Genomic DNA, 25,889 nt, shown 5'->3' with positions numbered 1-25,889 from the left:
TACGAGGGTTAGATCATCCTGAATTTCGGGACGAAATTCTTTTAACGGGGGGAGACTGTTACAACTGGCACAAAACCGGTAACTTCCGTACACTTTGATTATTATTTAATGACTGCAATTATGTGCTTAAATGTCAGCATTGACTGATTAGATGCTAAGCAAGTGAATTCATGCACGTTGTATACTACAAAATATTGCTTTATGCAAAAACGAGAGCGTTGCGTCAGAAATGTTAGTAAACTCACCGGTAAGACACACTGTGTCAACGGAACTGCAGAAAGCAGTCAGACAATAAAATTGGAGCCTAGGTGTAGGTCCAATAACAAGAATACATTAAAACCCAAGAGTACATACAAGGGTTTAATATATATACTATATGAAAGCAAAAATAAGCACTAAAAAGCACCCGAAACGCAATTTAAGAGCAGAATTTAAATAATTCAGCAATAATTCAGCATTTTGGCACCGAAATATTATGCAAAAATGTCGTTTTATTACCCAAAATATTTCCCTAAGTGTTGGGAATTGAACGGGTACAAGAAAGGTACTCAAAAGACACTAAAAAGCGTAATTTAGCACTTTAACGAAACGGTGTCTAACCGAACAACTGAACTTTACCCGGAATATGAAAATATTGCCATAAACATTATTTGTCTTTTTCTGAGCCAGTTAGGGTCCCCGAATACCCTAACACCCGCCATAAATCATGGCACACAACTAACCGGGTTAAGCACTTAACTAACTTACTTAACCTAACTAATAAACTAACTAAATGGTTGGAATGGAACTAAACCCCCCCCCCCTTGGCCGATTTCGGTCACCTTGTGACCCCATGGTACAACACTTTTGATTATTTTATTCTTTGTGTCCCATATCTAAGTGACACTAGAACCCTTGGACCATAATCCCATCTTTGTCTCTAAGAAGCAACCTTTGCTCAACATTCTCTTCTCACAAATCAACACACACCAAGCTCCTCTCTCTCCCTCTAAAAGCGCACGGCCAAACATCCCTAGATCCATCCATCATTTTTCAAGTTTGATCATCCAATTCCAACATCACACAAGTGTTAAAGATCCCGTATAAGAAGGCTTGGTGCAAACGAAAGGCGAAGGACCTCATTCTCTTGCTTTTATCCACCCTATTTGCGCTTAGATTCTTCCCTAGCCTCGAGCTAGTGGTGAGTTACTTAAAACACATTCTTGAACTATTTTAAAGTGGTTAATATGATATGTAACGGTTAAAACTCGAAATCTTACAAGTTGATGCATTAAAGTCTACTAAAAACACTAATAATGATGGTTAAAAGCTCATATGTTGTGTAAATGTTGTAGTAATTGGTTTGTGTGATTATTTGGACCCAATCTATGTTGTGGTAGCTCGGATCATCATTTAACCCGGGTTGGTCATGATCATGGATCATGACATAAAGTTGTTTTAAATGAAACAAGGGTTAAAGGGTGAAACTCTACCACACACGAATCATGAACTTGTATAAAAGCGTTTTTACTTGTGAAATAGTATTTAAAACTAGCAGATCTACATATCTACAAGTGGTATTTTCAAAGGACCAAGCGTCAAAAGAAATCACATGTTCTAAACCGGATCTTACACAAACGAAAGTGATATTTGTGAACAAACAAGTGTGTGAACACTTGTGTAACAAAAGTTTTAACAAAGAAATAATTTTCATAAATACCGACTAGGAGTTGTGGAACTTCATATTATTTAAAAATAAAGTTTTTAAGAAATTAAACTTATTTTTAAAGATAACAAGACTTACTAAATGTGCTAGTAAATTACTACAATTTTTGTAAATATTCAAGTTCATGAAATGGGGAAAAATTAGTGATTGTTGTTAATGATTATTGTTGATAATTGTTGTTGATGATTGTTGACGATTTAAAAGAAAATAAACACATGTTTTGAAAACATGGGAAACCTCCACTTTTAGGGGAAACTCTGCCAAAATTTTTATAAATTTTGACACTTAGAAAAAAAATATAAATTTTTGAAGAACTTATTCCCTAAAAATGTATTTAAGAGTATTACCAAGGTTTCCCTAATTTTTGGTGATAAGAAATGAGGATTTCTTCAAAAATAAAAATGGATATAAGTACGTATATTTTTGAGAGAAAAATATATATTATTTTATCACCAACTTTTGTGCTAGGTGTATATAGTATGTGTTATACGTGCTAGCGTATTAAGACATAAAAATACACTAAATACTCATGAGGAGTATAAACATGAAAATACACATACAATATACAAGACACATAATTCGGGTGCAAAGTGCAAAACACGAGATACTTATATTAATTTATGAGAAAATAATATAAGTAAGATACCTAGTTAAAAATATAAAATATTTTTAACACAACTATGTGAATACAAAAGAGAGTGATTGTACTTGTGCGACGCAAGTCTAGTGACTAACATTAAGAAAACGCGTATAGGTTACGACGTTAATTAAGCAAATCCGGTGAAGTTTACGACGCAAGGAACGCAAAGTTGTGAGTTCATGCTCCCCCTTTTCTCTTAACTGTTTTCAGTTTTATAACTTCGGGGGTGAAATACATGTTACAAATATTTTTTATGTTTAACAAATGGTATGATAATAAAAAGCACACTTGGTGAGAACGAGTATCAAGTGTGTAGTGATATAAGAATACAAGAAACACACTTGGTGAGAAACGAGTACCAAGTGTGATGTGATATAAGAATACGGGAAGCGCGCTTGGTGAGAAACGAGAACCAAGTAGGATGCGCTATGAAAAATGATGCGAGAAATCGTGTCACGAATAGGGTACAGAAGCACCATTAATCAACAATATACCTAGACCGCAGAACAAAAGGTTAGATCTAAGGGTGCCGGGCAGCCACACTCTCGGTGAGGGCGAGTATCGAGTAGTGCTTTTGTGTCTCAGAATATACCAATTAAATGCCTAAGGTTTGGTGACTTCCTATGTCGTGTCACATGTTAATGGCTTTGCAACCCATTAACAATCCTGAAACTTACAGGAATACTTTATTTACATAAAATTTCATCCCATACTAAAACTTGATGAATACTTGAGTACGTGGGGTACTCAAGAAAAGCTTGAATTGTACTTGAAGTACGTGGGGTACTCGAGAAAATGGGAATTATACTTGAGTACGTGGGGTACTCAAGAAGAATTTGAATCATACATGAGTACGAGGTGTACACATGAAACTAGATTTATGAAAACTCGATTTATTCACAAACTATGTTTTCATACAAAGTATACAAACGTGAAATACAAAACGGCATGAACTCACACCAACTTTATGTTGACGTTTTTCCAAAACTCACATGTATTTCAGGTAACTAGGATGGATGTGCGCGTGGTCTTACTTATGCTCGTGGATGTCGCTTACGTTTATCTTTAAATAAAGTGTAAACCTTTGAAGACAATGTTTTATGTTAACTCGCGATGTAAACGCTAACTTATGATTTCAAATTATGGTATTTGAAGTTATTTTCATGAGCATGTAGTATGTTTACCTTTCGTATGCAATGAGAACCTTTCATGATCACACCTTGTGCTTCCGCCGCAGAAAGGGGTGTGACAAATTGAGTGTTGGAACTCATGTGATATGGTTTAACAAAGCCTACATCCTAAAATGAAACTTAACCTAAGTGCTTTCGACCCATTACGACTCGTTTAGGTAGCTTACGCTACCTTAACGCGTCGTGCGCGCAAATGCGCGTTCGAGACGTCTAACTAGCCCTATGACAAGTATTATATGCCTATACATGTTTAAATATGTTGCATAATCAGTTATGTGACAAAATTTTATGTAACATATGCTTATTTATCAATTATGTATAAAAAGGGCATTTTGGTCATTTACCAAAGGCATATAAACTACCTATCATACAACTAATTAAACCTAAGTGGCCATAAGGTATTACCTTGGAAGGTTATTCCCTATGCAACTATGGACACTAAGCATGTTTGGTCGGATCCTAATGATCGACCAAACGGCTCGTGCTCGAAAGTCTAAGCGGGTGTTTAGTCCGCTTGACTTACGACTCTACACAAGCACTAAACTAAAAAGTGACGAGCTAAACATGTTAAAACATGTTTAGTTAAGTTAGAAAATAGGTTTGGTATTAAAACAAATGGTTTTGATACCTAAAAGTAGTTTGGTTACAAAATACGCGAGCATACGCATTTTGGCCAAAACTACGACTCGTCACTAAGCCTAGATAACGTGGTAATCAGTAGGTATAGTCACTAGGGACTATAACCATCGTGATTATGCTCACGTTATGAAGTTCAAACGAACTACATGTTGACTATAAACTGGTCAACGCAGAAAGTCAAACGCAGTTTGACTTTTACGATAAAAACGAATAAAAAGAACGAAGGAATACTTACAAAGGGACCCCGCAAGCTTTTGATCCGATTTACCCTCAGGTATGAAGTGTAAACTCCAAATTAGAGGGCCAAAATCAGATCAATGTGGGTTTTGCAAGTGAAGTGGGAGCCTTCAAACCAGCCCACTGATTTGAATACCATGGGAGCCTTCAAACCAGCCCATAGATTGCCCAAAACCATGTGCAGTTGTGTGTAACAGCTGGAACAAGCTAGAAACAAGTTTTTGCTATCTGGCACCTGCTTACGGACCGTAAGGAAAAGTGCATACTGTCCGTAAGGACCCTGCAGGTCAGCAAGTTTTGAAATTTGGTAGAACAGGCCCTTGCATCTCCAAACTTTATTTTCAATGCATTTTTGACACGTTTAAGCCCCGTTAACCCAATTTCAAAGCTCTAAAATGAAGCTAATGTATAGGGAACATAAAATGTGCTCAAAAATATCTCGGAAGTCGGCTCGTTTGGTCGTACGATTGCGTTGTTCGGTTAATTACGACGGAAGTCGTAACGAACGCAAAAACGATCCAAATTAAGCGACGAATGGAATTTTATCATGCCAATCACTAAAATAAAATATTTTAATGATTACATAAATTTTTGGATGTCCGGATATATCCAGAACGAAAGATACGCGTGAAAATGCAAACTTGTGCACTTTTTGACGCTTTTAGTCCCTATTGATCAATAAAGTTTATTTTAGCATACCGAACCCCTCAAAGCCTATTTCTAAGCTATGTAAAGGATATTTAGGGTATGTATAACTTATGATCAAGTTCCGGAATGTTCGTTACTATACAAATCGATATAGTTTCGCAGTTTGACACAAATAGTCCATACGATCGAACAAACTTGATTCAACACACCAAACCATCCAGAACTTATTTCTAAGTTATGTGGAGGTTATTTAAGGTATTTTAAGCCTATGTCACTATTCCGGAGTGTTTGTCGCGTTAAACTAACTACGTTTACGCACCAGTTTGCGTGTAACCTTCTAGAAAGCGATTTAAAGCTTGAAATCGGAATCGAATCAAATTGAAAAATCCTCAAACATAAATACACACATAATTACACCAAAACACATATAATAACACCAAATCACATTGTTTTATTGATAATTAACATTTTTTTATATTGTACATTGATTACAGAGCACAGTTGTCACATTTCAATACCCCGAAGCCCTAAACTTTGCTACGTATTTGGTGTTTTAACCCTGATCACTGGTACGATACCCTGTCCGATTGATCTAAAACCCATCAACGGATGTCAAAGTGTTGTCTGAATAAGGCTATACTTTGTTAACTACGTTGGGGTTTTGATCTCGTGATTATCGTTAAAGTTTGAATTGGGTTAATGCATTAATACGTGTTACATTGTGTTATTATTAGGAACCCCGGCTTCACACCAGGAGGCTATAGTAATGTAAACCCTAAATCAACAAAATGAGTCATTCTCTTTTTATCAAATGAATTGCAAAACCCTAAATGATTTTTAGTTATACTTATAGTGATTAAGTCTTTGTATTTTGAAATTATTGCCGGTATATGGGGTTTCGTATACACTACTTGATAATCTTCACTATTGGACAAAGAGTTAGAGTAATATGACCACAGTCACAGGAACTGCCACCGAGTGACAAATAGTGATTTGAGTAATTGATAGATGTAAAAAATTTAAAAACTGCTAATGTTGTAAATTATAACAAATTGTGTTCTTTATACAAATGAATGAACTCACCAATATTTTTTGCTGGCAAAATGTTTTTAGACGTGTTTCAGGTAACTTACTGTGAAAGTAAAAGAAGTATGCTATGAGGCACTGAAGGCTTAAATAAAGTGGCTATGTTACCAGAATAAAGAAAATAAATTTTTGTTTTGTCAAAATAGGGTTTATCCCTATAAAAACCTTTGTTTGTAATATGGGTTTCATCCCAGTTGTTTATATTACGTCCGCATTTAAGTCTAATAAAAATGGCGAGAATAGATACTAACATTTTGACTTTCTAATTCGCCTAATCTTTTCACAAATTGAGGTAACGATACTAATATCATTAGTGCATAATTTTAACAAAATTTGGGCATGACCCGTCTATAAGACGAGCATATCCCTGTTTTAACCATCATCAAGACAAATAAGTCTATGACCCGTTCACCTAGACATGACTAAAAACCACGACATCAAGTGTTAAAAAGTGCAACGACTAACAAGGTTAAACAAAAACAACCATTTTGACCCAAAACATTAACACGAAATAACAAAAGCGCTTGATGGTCATAATGTGTGCATGTGCTCGCTCCAAATTGCCACGTCGCCTAAAGTGAGGATTTACCTACATTCAACATAAACAAATAATTCAGTATTTCGTCACTAGCACATCTAAACGATAAATTGATTCGTCTCTTTCACGGTATTACATCATTCAATTACTTACTAACCGTTAAACGGTTCATTACATACTTGCCTCAAAGTAGAGACTAAGCATACTTTTCTTATCATACCCGTTAAAAACGGATACTAGTAACATTACATAACTTCCATTCGGTTCGTTCATGACGAACAACATATTCCTTACATTCATACATCCTACTCCAATCCGAGAAAAACGGATCGAGTAGACTTTCATACATTACATACTTAACTTCCCATACCCGGTTCAACTAAAAGAACCAGATATGATGCATTATCTTTCGTAACTCATTCATTCCTCACAATCCGTTATGACGGATCTTACTTTTACTTTCGAAGAATCATAGATTTCAAATCTCACCATTTTAACATAATAACACAATTTGATTGAGATTATTATACATATAACAACATAATAGAAATAGGGTGTACGCTAACGTACCTCGATCTTGTGAGTCTCCCGTTTTCTTAGTGTTTGAGCATTTTTCTTTCACGCCTACATTAAACGCATTCATTCATTTAGCCCAAACTATATCATTCCATCATTCATATAATTCCTCATATGAGAACATTATCATAAATGAACAAATTTCACATATTTGTTCTCTTAGACATTTCATCGAACACTTGGCGGGTTTCGCATTAATAGGACACTAAACACAATATTCTAAGACATAATTTAACTAGTTCTTCTAGCAATTCATCAACAATCAAACAAGCCATATGGTCCCTTTTACTCTACTTAAATTCATTTAGTGTTCATACATCACAAACAAGATCAACCCTTAAGATTTCAAGCTCATACATGGTTACTACTATTATTTTGATCATCCTACAATCATGAAGATTTCATACAAAACGGGTGTATGCATCTAGTCTTTAAAATCATCAAAATCAACAAAAACCTTATTCTATAGTGCAAATCCTACTTTCAATTACACATATCATATCATAAACACATGATTTTGGTTAAAACCCGTTTCCTACAATTCATCAAATCAAGAAATTTGACTTACCACTTCACTATGTATGTTTGGATGATCGAAAATTAGAGTCATGCAACTAATTATCTTTGAAATCCTTTGTCAATTGACTGAATTTAGCAAGAACAAGGGTTCCCCTTGTTTTCCCCTTCTCTGATCGAACCCAGCACACCCAAAGTGTGAGATTTTGGGTTTTGATTTTATTAATCCTCTCATTTTATTAATTTTCACAATTGCTCCCTGCTAGATTCTTTATTTATATAACTTAGACACTTCTCATTATATTAATAGTATTTGTAACATTTCCATTAACTAAGTTATATCTTTAATTTATTTAACTCATATGTCTAACAAATCTTTTTAGGGTGTTACAAGTCTACCCCCCTTAAAAGAGGTTTCGTCCCCAAAACCTTACTCATTCCAACTAGACCAATTCTATTCTTACTTTTTCATTTATTCATTCACGATGCTTACTACAACCTAGATGCATTTGGGATCTTGGCAAAAGTTTCATTTATGCAGAAACATATTTGTACACATTGTCCCTCTGTTCTTAAATTTAGTAAATTACTTTCATAATCGCATATAAGTCAGAATCTGATCCAGAGCTCTTATTAGTGTCATTTTCACCTTATAATGCTAGTTCCTAGCATACGTCATCACTAGCGGTTCGTTCATTGAAATTTATTTCAAATGTATACTATTGGTCGTACAAGCCTATGTTTACGGCTTGTTTCTATCTTTCTAATTCAGCATAACATATTCATACATCTGCTAACAAAAATAAATCTATTTAGTTCATTCCACTCACATCTCCTACACGATATAATTCATTGATGTAACCATGAGAAAACCCTATCATCCCATTACTAACGTTCTTCTAATTACTTTCATATTCATATGAGGGCTTAGCATATCATTATACGCATACTATAAACATTTAATGACTTAGTAGTATTAAAACAAAGCTACCCTCTTCCTAATTACTTTTTCATGCTTACTATGAGCATAAAGCATCGTTCTAGAGTTACTACTATTACTTGAACTAATTACAACTTTGAGTTTAGCCTCAAATTTAATCCTTCACAACACTTATTATTAGCTCTTTGCATGAACTACTTGTTATACTAACCTCGACTTTATTGCATAAATCAGTTATCCGTGTGTCGGATCGATCCGTTTCTTTTTATGTACCTTCCGTACCAGAACTAGAACTGGTCTCTTTCATTCATGAAATATGCTCCCACTCGTGAGCATCCTTCCACTAGCTTTATTACTATCATCTCACTAAGAATTCCATCATATTTATCTATAAATAAATAGTTAGCACATTTCCTTTCATAATTGCGTCCTACATGGGGTTTGTTCGCCTATTGTCTCTTTCACAATTTTCTTACATACATGCTAAAACATATCATACATTCCATTTCTTACATACTATCCCTTCATTTTATTGGTCATTTCGCCAAGTTTCGCAGTTTGACCTTTCAAGGTCAGACTAACACCCCTTACTTATTGTGGTCGTATCGAGGTACAAGTTCGTACTTTATACTTGCATACTTGCAAGGACTTCATTCACTTCGTTTGACTTTTCGGAAGTCTAATTGTAAATACATTCTTACTTATGTGAATCAGATATCCTATTCTGACACGTCATTCTCTAGTTGAGCCCTAAGCTCCTATTAAAAATATAATCTTTTATACATACCTGGCGCGGGTCAAATCCCTTGACTAGTTATTCATACTTTGCGACAATGCATGCCCATACATTATGCTCACCTACTAGTAACAATCTTGACAAATCGAACATTAAATACCGGGTTCAAATGGCGATCGCCATTTGACCCGTATGACTCATTTGAGTTTCGTTTTTAGTTTTTATTCTTATTTGTTTAATCCGTCTTCACTTACGGGTTCAAACTTTTAATTTATTACCTTTCATTCTTACTGGTTTGATCCGTGCTTGCTTACGGATCTAACCTTTCATTCCTTACATGGTTGAACCCATTTCTCAGATTCAAACATTTTCATCCGTACCTTTAGTTCTTCTGTCGTATCATTTACCATGTCATTTCTTATGATATGTTTTCATATTAGTCTTCTACATTAAACATCAAGTGTTGGGTCCTAGCACTTAATTCCGTGTCCTAATATATGTAGCGCGTCTCAACGCGACACTCTACATCCTATTTCTAGTGGTGTTCCCACCCTTCTTTCTTAAGTTTGTTTTACATTCAATCGTAAGTTTAAAGTTTTTATTCTTATCTTTCTTCCTTATATTGATCTGATCCTTTAAGAATCGTTAGACCCCTTTTTACTAGTTTGACCGGACATAGGTGAGATGATTCTCGTGTTTTTCTCGAGCTTCGGTCAATACATGACTATCCCTTAATATACCATTTCCATTTGTTCGTTCACTGTATTTGGTGTTAATTCACCTACGTTCTCTAGCATGTCTCTTACTAATGAGTATCCTACATTACACGTTGCATTTCTTACGTAATGTTTCCAAAATTTGTAAATAATTATTATTTACTGACTTCTACGACTTGACCTTTTAAAGTTAATCACACTTAGTACTTATTGTATATAAGTATTGTTGTACGCGTTGTACTTACTTTCAATTCGAACATATTCACAAAATGTCTTTAGCTAACATCTCAACTAATATTCTTTCCACACCTTTCATCAACATTACTAAGTTCTCCTTTCCGCCTTAGAACTTCTCAACTAAAATTTATGACCGATTTACCCTTATAATGAGGTCTTATCGGTTTAACATTATGTCAGCAATTTCATCAAAATGTACCATAACATTTCTCATTTATTTATACATTTCACTTTGATTTCGAATATTCAACACGTATACACCTTCATGTAGATAAATTCAAAGTGATTGCGAAATCACTTACCTTTAGTGTTCACGTTCATGCTTGCCTCATTGCTTCCTCTTACTCCGTTTGCCATCCATACTTAATTCAACTGACAAGATTTCCAGCCTTACGTATTATTACATTCGTAACATTGTTAGCTTATGTGGCCATACATACAACTATTCATTTTCTTTTTATTCATACGTTAATTGACTTTCATTAGTCAAATTTCGTATAAACGAGACATTTATTATTAGTTATCTCATTTCCAATCCATACAACTAAACTATCGTCAAGCATAACACGTAAATCACTTAATACATAACACATTAACTCTTTACTTTAACATTTGTGTCTAATGGCCATTCCATGATATTTGTATACTGTTGACTTTTAGATAGTCAACTGTCTTGTTTACACACTTCAAGACAGACTGTAATATTAATATTCTACGTATTTCATACATACAATTTATGTAATCCTCCAAACAATACACATACATATATATACATTCACTTTCATGTACTTTCACATGCTAATGCTTCATGATTCTACAAATAGTAAATATCATTCAAGTTAACTATACAACATAATTCCAACATATCCTTTGCTAATAAGCTCGTATGATTCGCATTTAGCACATATTCGCCACTTAATCATAACAAGGCAAATCATTAAATACACATAAGCATCATACCATTCAAGTACAAGGTACAAGCCTCTAATGCATAATTCTGTTCAAAGCATACCTTCATCCGAATTTTCATATGAATTCCATCTAACTCACATTCTTCAAATTATTTTCACCACTAATCTCATTATTTTTATATTCATTTATTAACAATTCTGGTTCCTTCACATATCCAAGTACTTTAGTCTATATTTACTTCCTTCATTATTTATTAGCATACGTTTCCAACTCCACTTTATACATTTGTCATTCATTTCATGCCATTCCATATGTTACATTCGACTTTTAGAAATTTTATCCTGATACTATCATTTATTTTATCCTTACATAGCTTAATTTTCCTCATAAAGACTCAAGGGGACCGCGAATGAGGCTTTCGAGAAGTGTATATAACTAATTTTGAAAAATATGGAAGTTTTGGTTGGACTGCCTTTACACAACATCATGTTTTGCGTTTGATATGAATCATAAACTTTTCAATATATCATAGTTCATTAGTCCGTAATTACTTCATTCGCATTCTTACATTTTGAATTTTACTCCTTTTTTTAAACGTTTATCATTCACTTAGTGTCATTCGACACCTTACATTCGACTTTTACAATTTCATTCCTTCCTAACCACTATTTGTGATTAAATATAGCTTATTAGGCCTTATGTGGACCCTACATAATCATTAGATAGGCTTTCGTACAACTCGGGAACTCGAAACGCGAAAATAATACAAAAATAAAATTTTCAGTGGATTGAAATTCCGCTAGCCGTCGGCGACGGCCTTACACCCGTCGGCGACGGGTTCTAAAACGTGGTGTCGGCCACTTTTGCCCGTAGGCAGTCAGTTAGGGCGTCCCCGGGGGGGGGGGGGGCGTCGGCGACGGCCAGAGACCCGTCAGCGACGGCCTCCCAATTGTTAAAACGTTGCTGAACTTAATTTTTACTGATTCGACCGTTTCCCAAGTCCGTTTTCAGCCAGACGGTTCCTGGGACTCCACGTATGGCCCCCATATTTACTCCTTCACGTACTAAAATTAAATATAATATCTCAAGCATCATACACATACTAGCCTTTTACCAAAAACGTAAATTGTTACCTCATTTGGCGATCTTGGAGCGAGCACACTTTCGAACGAGCTGTCGGTTTGAGTTCAAGCATCACATCATATGCTCGAATCCCTCAAACCTTGGCTCTGATACCAACTTATTACCTCCGCATTTAAGTCTAATAAAAATGGCGAGAATAGATACTAACATTTTGACTTTCTAATTTGCCTAATCTTTTCACAAATTGAGGTAATGATACTAATATCATTAGTGCACAATTTTAACAAAATTTGGGCATGACCCGTCCATAAGACGAGCATATCCCTGTTTTAACCATCATCAAAACAATAAGTCTACGACCCGTTCAGCTAGACACGACTAAAAACCATGACATCAAGTGTTAAAAAGTGCAACGACTAACAAGGTTATACAAAAACAAGCATTTTGACCCAAAACTTTAACACGAAATAACGGAAGTGCTTGATGGTCATAATATGTGCATGTGCTTGCTCCAAATTGCCAAGTCGCCTAAAGTGAGGATTTACCTACATTCAACATAAATAAAAAATTCAGTATTTCATCACTAGCACATCTAAACGATAAATTGATTCGTCTCTTTCACGGTATTACATCATTCAAATACTTACTAACCGTTAAACGGTTTATTACATACTTGCCTCAAAGTAGAGACTAAGCATACTTTTCTTAACATACCCGTTAAAAATGGATACTAGTAACATTAGATAACTTCCATTCGGTTCGTTCATGATGAACAACATATTCCTTACATCCATACATCATACTCCAATCCGAGAAAAACGGATCGAGTAGACTTTCATACATTACATACTTAACTTCCCATACCCGGTTCAACTAAAAGAACCTGATATGATGCATTATCATTCATAACTCATTCATTCCTCACAATCCGTTATGACGGATCTTACTTTTACTTTCGAAGAATCATAGATTTCAAATCTCACCATTTTAACATAATAACACAATTTGATTGAGATTATTATACATATAACAACATAATAGAAATAGGGTGTACACTAACGTACCTCGATCTTGTGAGTCTCCCGTTTTCTTAGTGTTTGAGCCTTCTTCTTTCACGCCTACATTAAACGCATTCATTCATTTAGCCCAAACTATATCATTCCATTATTCATATAATTCCTCATATGAGAACATTATCATAAATGAACAAATTTCACATATTTGTTCTCTTAGACATTTCATCGAACACTTGGCGGGTTTCGCATTAATAGGACGCTAAACACAATATTCTAAGACATAATTTAACTAGTTCTTCTAGCAATTCATCAACAATCAAACAAGCCATACGGTCCCTTTTACTCTACTTAAATTCATTTAGTGTTCATACATCACAAACAAGATCAACCCTTAAGATTTCAAGCTCATACATGGTTACTACTATTATTTTGATCATCCTACAATCATGAAGATTTCATACAAAACGGGTGTATGCATCTAGTCTTTAAAATCATCAAAATCAACATAAACCTTATTCTATAGTGTAAATCCTACTTTCAATTACACATATCATATCATAAACACATGATTTAGGTTAAAACCCGTTTCCTACAATTCATCAAATCAAGAAATTCGACTTACCACTTCACTATGTATGTTTGGATGATCGAAAATTAGAGTCATGCAACTGATTATCTTTGAAATCCTTTGTCAATTGACTGAATTTAGCAAGAACAAGGGTTCCCCTTGTTTTCCCTTTCTCTGATCGAACCCAGCACACCCAAAGTGTGAGATTTTGGGTTTTGATTTTATTAATCCTCTCATTTTATTAATTTTCACAATTGCCCCCTTCTAGTTTCTTTATTTATATAACTTAGACACTTCTCATTATATTAATAGTATTTGTAACATTTCCATTAACTAAGTTATATCTTTAATTTATTAAACTCATATGTCTAACAAATCTTTTTAGGGTGTTACAAGTCTACCCCTCTTAAAAGAGATTTCGTCCCCGAAACCTTTCTCATTCCGACTAGACCAATTCTACTCTTACTTTTTCATTTATTCATTCACGATGCTTACTACAACCTAGATGCATTCGGGATCTTGGCAAAAGTTTCATTTATGCACAAACACATTTGTACGCATTGTCCCTCCGTTCTTAAATTAAGTAAATTACTTTCATAATCGCATATAAATCAGAACCTGATCCAGAGCTCTTATTAGTGTCGTTTTCATCTTATAATGCTAGTTCCTAGCATACATCATCACTAGCGGTTCGTTCATTGAAATTTTTTTCAAATGTATACTATTGGTCGTACAAGCCTATGTTTACGGCTTGTTTCTATCTTTCTAATTCAGCATAACATATCCATACATTTGCTAACAAAAATAAATCGATTTTGTTCATTCCACTCACGTCTCATACACGATATAATTCATTGATGTAACAATGAGAAAACCCTATCATCCCATTACTAACGTTCTTCTAATTACTTTCTTATTCATATGAGGGCTTAGCATATCATTATACGCATACTATAAACATTTAATGACTTAGTAGTATTAAAACAAAGCTACCCTCTTCCTAATTACTTTTTCATGCTTACTATGAGCATAAAGCATCGTTCTACAGTTACTACTATTACTTGAACTAATTACAACTTTGAGTTTAGCCTCAAATTTAATCCTTCACAACACTTATTATTAGCTCTTTGCATGAACTACTTGTTATACTAACCTCGACTTTATTGCATAAATCAGTTATCCGTGTGCCGGATCAATCCGTTTCTTTATATGTACCACTTCACTATGTATGTTTGGATGATCGAAAATTAGAGTCATGCAACTAATTATCTTTGAAATCCTTTGTCAATTGACTGAATTTAGCAAGAACAAGGGTTCCCCTTGTTTTCCTCTTCTCTGATCGAACCCAGCACACCCAAAGTGTGAGATTTTGGGTTTTGATTTTATTAATCCTCTCATTTTACTAATTTTCACAATTGCCCCCTTCTAGTTTCTTTATTTGTATAACTTAGACACTTCTCATTATATTAATAGTATTTGTAACATTTCCATTAACTAAGTTATATCTTTAATTTATTTAACTCATATGTCTAACAAATCTTTTTGGGGTGTTACAGTTTAATATTAAACTTTGGTGTTTTTTACAAACTCTGAAATTTTCCTAACTACGATCCTTATGATATTTTCCGTTACAAATTTAATAAACACCGGTACCACTGGAATGCTTACGGCTCCTGTCCAGGGTGTGGTCGGGGGTTGTGACACAATCTCAATATAGTCTCTACATAAATAACAACATAAACAAAAAGCTTTGTCTACTTTTATACTATATTCTAACCAACGGGGATGATCATTAACCAAGTAAGTTGGAAACGTCGGTTTTTCCCCAGTCTTTGTTTGTGGAAATTTATGTTCACGTGGTTGGCATGGCCCGTTTTACCAATATTTTCTTCTTATTTCATCTCGTTAATTTGGATGATAATCTATAATTCTTATCCTATCAGCAGGATCCCAAGGAAGATTATCAACATCAACTAATTTAGGCAAAGAAGGAGTTGAGATAGGTCTAGGACTCGGGCTATTACCGGATGGAATTTCACTTGAAGATGGTTCTTTTCTTTTGAGGAAATTGTTAAGTGTTCCTAGATAAAAAAAAAACAAATATAAATTAACAAAACAAATAACCCTAAGTCTCTATGAGTATCTAAGACAATAAGAGGGTAAAAAATAAGTACCTTGTTTAAGGTTATGTGAAGACATTACCAAATTAGGTCAAGCAACTTCGATCATCAAATTAGGTTTAACAATTCTCACTTACGAAATTTAAAACCCTAGAAAACATAAATTTAATTTTTACTCAACATAAATAAAAATCTAAAAAGCAAAGGGTAAACACAAATATCAAAACAAATATAAAATCATACGATGGAGATGAGAGCAAACCTTGAATCACAAACTTCGAACATTAAATTTTTATATAAAAAAACTCTCTTGGTCGATGAATGAGAATAATGGTTGGAGAATCCTGTAGCATCGATAGACATGTCAGCGTATGTGGTATTTTTGTTTATGATGTTGCGTCAATGCAATTAATGTTGGGTCTAGGGAAATCAAATAAATTACATTGAATTGGGTGGGAGTGGAACCGTGAACCAAACTCTCAGATGGAACGGGCTGAATTCCAACGCTGTGCGATGTTGTTAACGGTTTAGCGTTGTCAGATACACATGATAAGTGGGAATGGGACCTAAATTCCGATGGATTTTTTTCTGTTGTGTCATGCCGAGATCTGCTAACAAAAAATTTGGTCCCGTTTTACCCGTTCGAATGGGTCAAATGGTTACCGAAAAAAGTCAACGTTTTCGGTTGGCGCGCGGAGCAAGACCGGCTCCCAATGCTCAAGGGACTTCATAAAAGAAATGTTCATCGAGGCTCAGTTGGTTGCAGATTATGTGGGACCCAAGACGAGGATGCCGATTATCTTTTCACGTCTTGTTATGTGTCTTGTTATGTGTCCGCATTTTTATGGCAGAAGGTTTCTACATGGTGCAACATCCCTCAAATTTTTGCTTTCAATATTAGGGATCTGCTGCAAATCCATGACACTCTGAATGCATTAGAAGACACAAGGAGAATGGTTCGGGCGGTGATGTTAACTACATGCTGGATGATCTGGAAGGCTCGTAATGAAGCTATTTTCACCAGTAAAAGGGTCAACGTTGACAGGATTTTTGGTGAAGTGCAAGCTATGTCATACCTATAGATGAAGAATCGGGTAAGGCATAATAATTTAGAGTGGGCGAATTGGGTGTCTTTTAACTGTTTTGGCAATGTAATTTGAGTTGTTTTTGGTAGTTTAGATCTTGGTGATGTTTTGATTTGTCTCCAGTATCTTGCTTGGGACGACATTCTATACATAATTGGGTGTTATGGAATGAAAATTGTTTGCTGATAAAAAAAACATTGAATTGGGTGGGCCTTAAACAAATATTAAATAGTGTTATGCTACATGGATGTAAATGGACAGTCTAATAATATTGATGGGTAGTAGGCACTTCAAAATAAATACATATATACAAATGCATATACTACCCTATGTGAGTGCGCCCGATGGTGGGCCTATACCCACCCTCCTATGGCCATACATCTGCCACTGAGCTCCGCTACGGAACTGTGAGTGAAAGATACAAGAGCATTCAGTGAAAGATATAAGAGCATTCACATCATATTCAACATTTCTACACTATAATTACACTAAAAACAACTATATATTCTCTCTACTTTCAATTAAGTAATTTTTTTTTATACTTTTATCATTACATTTTCTTTCTCCTTTACTCACAACCATTTTCAAAATATATTAAAAAAATTATATTGGGTAAATAGTGTCCCCCCAAATATACAGATAAACAGTAACATTTTCTTTTTCGTTCACTCACAAACCACTTCCAACCACTTTTTATAATATAAAAACTATTCTCAAAGAATTTAGGATATAGGATTTGAATGCTCTAATAACTTATGTCCAGACCTCATCAGAGATCTGTTCCTACTCTCATGGGATTCTCATGAAATTTATGGATTGTAATTTATAAATGTTGGAAATTTGTGAAAATAGTATTTTTCACAAATAAAGGAAAATGATTTTTTCCTATTTTGGACTAGAAATAAATATAAGAAAATGAGCGAATTTTATATATTTATTTGTGGGTTTGTGTTCTATATTGGAAGAGCTTCACAACGAACTAAACCACGTCGAAAACGGAGCTAAGATGAACGAGATATCGATGCTCAAAGTTTGGTGTTTGAAACTTGAATGCTGAAAAAGTGGGAAAGTAGCACCTTGTCCCACATAGGAGGAGAGATGAAACTTAACGGAGTATTTAAGTGGGAACTCTCCATCCTTATTGTTTCATGGAAGCACTCACTAAGTGTACTCGCGAAGGGTGCGGAGCACGCTAACTCGCGCCCGCCCTCGCGCGCGCGTGGCATGAGCGATGAGACGCAATGTGGCGCTTTGATGGCGCACTTTGCACTTCGCATCGCCGTTTGAGAGCCGCCTTTGTATTTTTGACCGCGTGCGCGTGGTGGAGCACACACTACGTCAAAAGTGGGCTACGGCCACACTTTTTGCAAAACAGTCCTACCACACATTTGAAAAAATGTGTGACTAAAAGCCATTTATGACATTTTAATACACCTTTAGCCACACATTTTATAATTAATGTGACCATTATATACCAGTTCAAAACCTGTAGCCACACTTACTAGCCACAACTCGAGAAGTGTAGCCAAATGTAATCTATGGCCACTTATTTTTGTTTCATGTGACCAAAAACACATGTATTTAAAACCTTTTGCCACACTTTAATAAAAAAACATGTGACATTTATTAGCCACATTAGCAAAGTGTGGCTAAATGTAACCTATAACCACAATATTTGTTTTTATGTGACAAATAACACATGTATTCAAAACTTTTAGCCACAGTTTAAGAAAAAAAGTATGACATTTATTAGTCACACTAGAAAAGTGTGGCCAAATGTGATCTACGACCATAGTATTTGATTCATGTGACTAAAAATACATGCATTCGAAACCTTTAGCCACACCTTAAGAAAAAACAGTCACACTTAAAATGAGTGGCTAAATGTGATATACGACTACAATATATATTTGATAATGTGGCTAAAGCTAATACATATGGTCACATATATTATTTTGTATGACCAAAGGCTAGACAATAGCCACACTTAAAATTTTAAATTTTCATGTTACTGTACATATAAACATTCATCAAACTATCGTTCCTTTGTTTATTTTATGTGACGAAATAATATGAAATATCATGAAAAAAATGTGTGACCAAATGTTAAATTTACAACATCTTAAAAAATTCCCCCCAAAATATTTCATCTAAAAACTCCCTCCAAATTATTTCATCCTAAAATTAAACTTTCCCTCTAAAAGTTTATCCTAAAACTCCCCCCAAAATATTTAATAATAATTTAAAATTTCCCCCTCAAATAATATTCTAATTTAGAAAAATTACTTAATTCAATATTAAAAAAAAAAACAAAAAATCTTAGTACATACTTAAAAATTCAAACTTTTATTATTTATATTATATATTTTTAAACCATATTCATTATTATTCGTTTTTCTTGTAAATAATACGCTAATGTATACATATTAGTTATGGTTATATACGTTTTTAATGTATGCATATTAGTACCATTATCGAATTGTTTTCGGTACCGAATCAGTACCAACTTTTTGACTTTTTGTACAAGGGATGCAAGGACCAGGTGGTTGCTGACGTGGCATGCATGCGCGTGACCCTGGTGGGTCCGCGCGCAGTGGCGCATGACGTGGCAGTCATGCGCGTACGCACGCGAGTACACGTGGCATGATCGTGCGCACTCGCGCATGAAGCATGGGCACTGAAGTGACGTGCGCAGCGCACCAAAGTGAGCCAATACGGCGCGACTGTGTGGCGTGCTCTTATAGGCTCACAGGTGACGTGGCGCAGGCGCGCATGGAACTGCGTTAGTGTGGCGCACGCGCGCATGGAAGTGAGCCAAAATGGCGCAGCTCGCATAAGCGTGCAGACCTGCGCGCGCGCACCAGTTGTCTTGCGCGCGCACGCGCAAAAGCTTACAGTAGTTAATGCCAGTGCAGTTACATTTCAGCATTTGAAACTAATGAGTCAGTGCTTTTTACTGAGAATTAAATGACGAATTAAAGTGCATTGAAGACGTTTAATGCAGTTTAATTCTCCCATTTAATTCTTTTTCAGTTTCGAGTTCAGACCTGCTATATAAATAGGAGGCTCCTTCAACAGAATCTACACACCGAAAACCAACAGCAAATACATCTTTCTCCCTCTGAATCTTCTTCATCTTCAAGCAGCAAGGTACACCTTCGGGTTGGAGTCAAGACCGGCAGTGCAACTGCTTTAGCTGTTGTATCATGGAAACAAACGAGTACTCCTTGGAGACTCGAAATTTGTTTTAAGGGACCCGTGTCTAACACGATTCTCAGCTGGGAACAGTTTTTCTGTTCGATTTTTCCTGTTCTTGTTTTTCAATTTTTTCAGTTGTTATTGTACTATACTTTTGTTTTCATTCTGATTTGTTTCTGTAATTCAAGTTAATAAAGAATTTTATTTATTTTGCACGAACGGATTCCTACAATAAATCAATGAATTTCACATGTTAAAAAACTTATTGTACCAACAATTTACATGGAAAACTAATAAGTTTTACATGCAACAATAATCAGTATTACAGAAATTGCGTAATTGAATTACCCGAAACAAAATAACTAAGGGGCTGTTTGGTAGCCTCTGAATGGTCATTAAGAGACTACCTCTTAATGGAACCATTAAAAATTTTACCAATGAGAAGGTAGAAGAATGTGACATGTGATAATTTACCATTAAGAGGTTACCTCTTAACCATTCAGACTTGAGGTTACCTCTTATTCATTCAGAGGTTTTAAACCACTAAGAGGCAGCATCTGAATGGTCATTAAGAGGCTACCAAACAGCCCCATAGTTTTACGAAGTTAGGTGTTTATTTAAATTGTTGTTTTACGTGTAAAACATATCAGTTTTACATATTTTTACATGTAAAAATTATCTAGAAAGGGGTATTTCCCTAGTTCCCTCTTTTTGGGTTGACAAGCCTAATTTTGATTCCGGTTCCCTAGTTATCAAGTTCTTTTAGTTCCCAATGAACTCACTCCTTTATTTATATACTAGCGGTAAGACCCGTGTGCAAACACGAGTCGTTTCTTAGAAAACCATGCATAACATATATTGACAGATAGTAAAAAATAATTAGTGCAGACTTATAAAATTGATATACACTAATGGTCAATAGCTTTATTCAACAGCAATTCCATTATGTTGATAGCAAAACCACTGTTGTTTCTTAGAAAACCATGCATAACATATATTGACAGATAGTAAAAAAAATTACCGCAGACTTACAAAATTGATATAAATTAATGATCAATAGGTTTATTCAACAGCAATTCCATTATGTTGATAGGAAACTATTGTTGTCTATTAACTGTTAAAAACTTCTGTTGCTTTCCAACAGACTTTACTAAGAATTGTCATCGATTATCTCCAAGAGAGCTTGCCAGATGATTAAATAGATAGTAACTATCAGATGTTAGTCGACCCATGTTAAAAAGGTCAGTCAACAGAAATTACAAAGGTTAGTAAACAGATATTAAGAGAATAATGTTATTAACAACATGTGTTCTCAGGATAAGCTTAATGCAGAGCAAATATCAGATGCTTTCAAAAAGTTGTATTGCTTTCCAACAAACATTTCCTAACAACAGTTCCTCCATTATACCCAACAGACGTTGCCAGGTTGACAGATGTTTAGTATCATCATAGATTTTGTAAAACTTCTTTGTAAACCACATTAGTAGTGGTTATATAGACTCGTTTCTCTTTATCACAAATCAAAATTTTCAACCCCTTCCTACTTTTTACTCTAGATACAGCAACATAGAGCTGGCCATGACTAAACAATGGACGTGGAAGATATAAACCAACACGCTCCAATGATTGTCCTTGACTTTTATTTATTGTCATAGCAAAACACAGTGAAAGTGGGAATTGTCTTCGAGAAATCTTCACTGGTATTCTTTTATCTGAAGGTGTCATCTTCAGTCTTGAAATCAAAGTATAATGACCTATATTAGTCCCTGTGATAATTTTTGCTTTAATCACAACTTTTCCAAGCTCGTGATTTGTAAACGTGTACCATTACACAATCCATTTGCCTGATCAATGTTTCTGATTAACATCATCGGAGCACCAAGTTTCAGTACTAATTTATGGTTTGGTAAACCAGATAAACGAAGATTGTTTAACACATCAGGAGGAAACAATTCCATATTAAGCTCTGATTCTTCCTCCGATTGGCATAAACTATCTGAACTAAAATAAACCTTTTCTTCACCGGGCAGACACTCTAACAACTCTTTATTTATTGAATCCACTACTTCATTAGTTGGAGCAAGAATCGTTCTTTGTTGGAAATACGTTAAATCCCACAAAAAATTATTCATGTCCGGATATATAAATGAAATGAGAGAAGAAATAGGATTGACTTGGTCATGAATAAGTAAATCATCTGGTATTTTAATATCAATCTCACCATCATTTTCTTCACCAAGCAGACCATCACCAAGCTTTAAAATCCATTCTCCAAATTCCTTTATTTCTTTCAAATCTGCTTCCTGACAACTAACTCTTAATCTCATATTCTCAGTTAGCTTTAGTACTTGACAGTGCCGCCATATATAAGAAGAATTCAAAGAAGCATTGACTATCATTGTTCTGGTACCTTTAGGGATGACCGAAAGAATTTGTCTAAAATCACCACCAAATAGAATGACCTTTCCCCCAAACGGCTTCGATTGCATGTTCGGTTGACTGGAACGTGATATGTCTCTCATTGTTCTATCAAGAGCCTCGAAACAATGCTTGTGAGTCATAGGTGCTTCATCCCAAATAATCAATGTTGCTCTTTTAATTAAATCACCTAACTCAGTATTAGGCTCTATCGAACATATTGAATTCTCCTTAATGTTGATTGGAATTACAAACCTTGAATGAGCAGTTCTACCACCATCCAGCAAAAGTGAGCAATTCCACTGGACGCAACATTCAATACAACTTCACCTTTTGATCGTAATGTAGTTGAGAATGTTTTCCAAAGAAACGTCTTTCCAGTTCCACCATAACCATATATAAAGAACACACCTCCATCACCTTTTTTCAATCGCTTCCATAACAATTTTATATATCCTTTCCTGTTCGGCAGTTAAACACTTTACATAACGATCATGTTCCCTTTGAAGAGCTAGTCTGTCATACGATAATTCTTTCATTATCAGTCGATTGTTCGACGATGAAACATAATTGTCCGGAACACTTGGCATATCATAAAAATTTCTCACTATACTTCCATTGGTAAGTAGCAACTTTTCAATTTCAGATAGACAGATATTTTCAAGTTCTTCTTGTTGAATATCCAAATCTAAAACAAATGTTGAAAAAAGTATTAGTTTTTTTCCCAATAACAGAGCTATTGCATAATTTTAATGTAATTGAATATAACTTTTATAAAATAATAACATTACCTGCAATACCAGTTATCTTTCGTTGCTGATACAGAATGTCTTCACATAACAGGGACTTCGTTTCTGACCAAAAAACACCAGGACGAGATATCGAATTTGACAGCAACAACATTACAAAAAAGGTCATCAAGAAATCTCTGGTTGACCATGTGCTAGCTTCTTTGACAGCATTAACATATTCTTTATCATCATCCAACAGCCCCCGTGCAAAACATGCATCTTTAAATGTTTGAAAAACTTGCCCATCAACTGTTTTTTATATCTTCAAAACAGGTTGGTCCCTTAATATGATTCAGTAAAATCCTTAGGTAATAACAATCACCAAGTGATGGTGGGACATAATGTACACTCCCAATTGATCCATACGGATGCTTTCTTCGATTCCATTTGCGATTTTTAGCATTCCATACATAATATCTTGGAAACTGAACATACCTCAATGTCCTGGAAAATTCATTGACTTTATTACAATTCATCCACTCTGTAAACATTGTCATTTTCACAGTTGGATCAGTAACATTATCACACAAATTATCATGATCGTTATACACAATACTCTGACCATCTTCACATTGAAAAGGTAATACTTCAACAACTGGATATCTATAATGTATATCATACATGAATATTCTCCAAGCAGCTTCACAAGCAGAGATATATCTACAATCAAGGTATGCTTTTATCTCATCTACAGCTACATTCTGTTCCGTATCTTGGTGCTATTGGCTTGAAAAAGAGAAGCAGTGACTCTATCAGGCCCCTTATTAATATATTTAAACAAATATTTGATAGAACCTGACTGGTTGCACCATTCAACGTTAACGTGGCACTGATACTTTCTGAGCAGGAGAGCATTGTAAGGAACTACAAATCTATTATCAAGTGTCACACCATTCTTTACTACCGTATTACTTGTTTGATGGCGACGATAGACAGGATATCCTTCAGAATCAACACAAGTCTCATCTACATATTTTTTGGGAAACTTTTTAGAACATTTTTGTTGAACCACACATGGACAAAGTGGGTTGTCTGTACCACATGGTCCATGAATCATAAATTGCTTGACAAGCTCATATAATTCAGGATCTCTTTCTTTATCTGGTATCTCAGCAGTAATAACACGATCAATATCAGATGCATTTGGAAATTTGCTTTCAGCACCCAAGAACAAACATATGTGAGCATGTGGGAGACCACACTTCTGAAATTCCACTGTATACATAACTGAAATATTTGAACTGTGGGCTGTTAGATAAATATAATTAGATGTTCAAAGTAAAAAAAAAAATTAACTAAAGGGTACCTGCTTGTATATCACCAAAGAATTTATGTTTCTTGAAATCTTTTATAAGATGATCCAATTTACACTTGAATAATCTAGAGATAATATCCGGTCTGTCTACAGCATTAAGAGCTTTATCGTGCAAGCACCTGTAAATTTATAAGATCATGTAGTTAATACTTTATACTCGATTTTGGGTTGTTACATAGCTCGACCATCTGTAGATGTCGATAATATTTGGTCGTTGTTCAACCTTGGCCACACAATTGGTTATCCTCTTAGAACGAGTGGATATTTTAAAGGGATAATTAAATACATCCTCTTACACAATTCATAAACTACAAATATGTTAGATTGAAATTCATGGGGTAGTATTTATGTATGTTCATAAAGTCTAGTTACGTTCATCTAGCTAGTTGGCTAGTTGTAAACTTGTTCTTTTATATGTAGTGGTATTGGATCTTTATATTTCTAACTCACATTTATCAGCTGGGAATCCCAACTAAGAAATGTTTACAAATAGTTCAAACTTTAAATGTTTTTTCCTACAACGATTCCAAATTAACTTAATGCTAACCCAGTTAGTTTTTGATGATGTGGCATGCTTATGTGGCAAATATGTGAAAGTTTTGATGAGGTGAACTACCATCAACAACCACCTCTCTCTCTTTCTCTCCCTCTCGAATCACACCTGCTTACCTAGCTACCACCACCTGCCACCCAGCCACCACCACCGCTTCCCCTCTCTTTGTCACTATCACTCTTTTTCCCATTCAAAACAACCATCACCAATTCCACCACCACCCGCCACCACCACCATCAATTTCACCACCATCTTCCACCTTCCTATGCACCTACAAATTGAACCACCATCACCCCCAACGCAGCCACCATCATCCACCTACCTAAGCACCTGCAAATCCGAGTCATTTAGGTTTGACGATGCGGGGTGGTGGTTGGTGATGGCGGCTACCAACCAATATTGCACCACCGAACTATCTCACCCACT

At 35.0% G+C, this 25,889-nt stretch overlaps 1 protein-coding gene and 1 long non-coding RNA gene across 2 annotated transcripts; both read right to left on the bottom strand.

Annotated features, from left to right (window-relative positions):
- Positions 1-6,432: 6,432 nt before the first annotated feature.
- On the bottom strand, positions 6,433-14,165 carry LOC110896607. The gene is made up of 5 exons (XR_002568027.1): positions 14,038-14,165; positions 13,464-13,517; positions 10,707-10,776; positions 7,254-7,307; positions 6,433-6,734 (listed from the first exon to the last, which is right to left on the bottom strand). It is a non-coding gene; the product is annotated as an uncharacterized LOC110896607 (long non-coding RNA).
- Positions 14,166-15,888: 1,723 nt separating this feature from the next.
- On the bottom strand, positions 15,889-25,653 carry LOC110914132. Its single transcript, XM_035984442.1, has 8 exons — positions 25,580-25,653; positions 24,902-25,029; positions 24,660-24,843; positions 23,918-24,255; positions 23,596-23,814; positions 23,290-23,492; positions 22,212-23,106; positions 15,889-16,064 (listed from the first exon to the last, which is right to left on the bottom strand). The coding sequence occupies exons 1-8, from the start codon at positions 25,651-25,653 to the stop codon at positions 15,889-15,891; spliced, it is 2,217 nt and encodes a 738-aa protein (XP_035840335.1).
- Between the last annotated feature and the right edge of the window lie 236 nt (positions 25,654-25,889).

Source organism: Helianthus annuus, chromosome 15 (genome assembly GCF_002127325.2).
Source record: "Helianthus annuus cultivar XRQ/B chromosome 15, HanXRQr2.0-SUNRISE, whole genome shotgun sequence".
In the NCBI taxonomy this organism is placed as follows: Eukaryota; Viridiplantae; Streptophyta; class Magnoliopsida; order Asterales; family Asteraceae; genus Helianthus; species Helianthus annuus.
Note: the sequence above shows the minus strand (reverse complement) of the source record. Positions and strands in the feature narration are given on the sequence as shown.

What these genes read in the sequence shown, in the direction of transcription:
- LOC110914132 (XM_035984442.1), bottom strand. Translation starts at nt 25,653, where the DNA reads ATGGGAAAAAGAGTGATAGTGACAAAGAGAGGGGAAGCGGTGGTGGTG. An exon ending in TGGCAGGTGGTGGTAGCTAG is followed by an intron (nt 25,030 to 25,579) that starts GTAAGCAGGTGT and finishes ATAAATTTACAG; the next exon opens with GTGCTTGCACGATAAAGCTC. An exon ending in GGCAAATGGATTGTGTAATG is followed by an intron (nt 16,065 to 22,211) that starts GTACACGTTTAC and finishes TTTTTTATCTAG; the next exon opens with GAACACTTAACAATTTCCTC.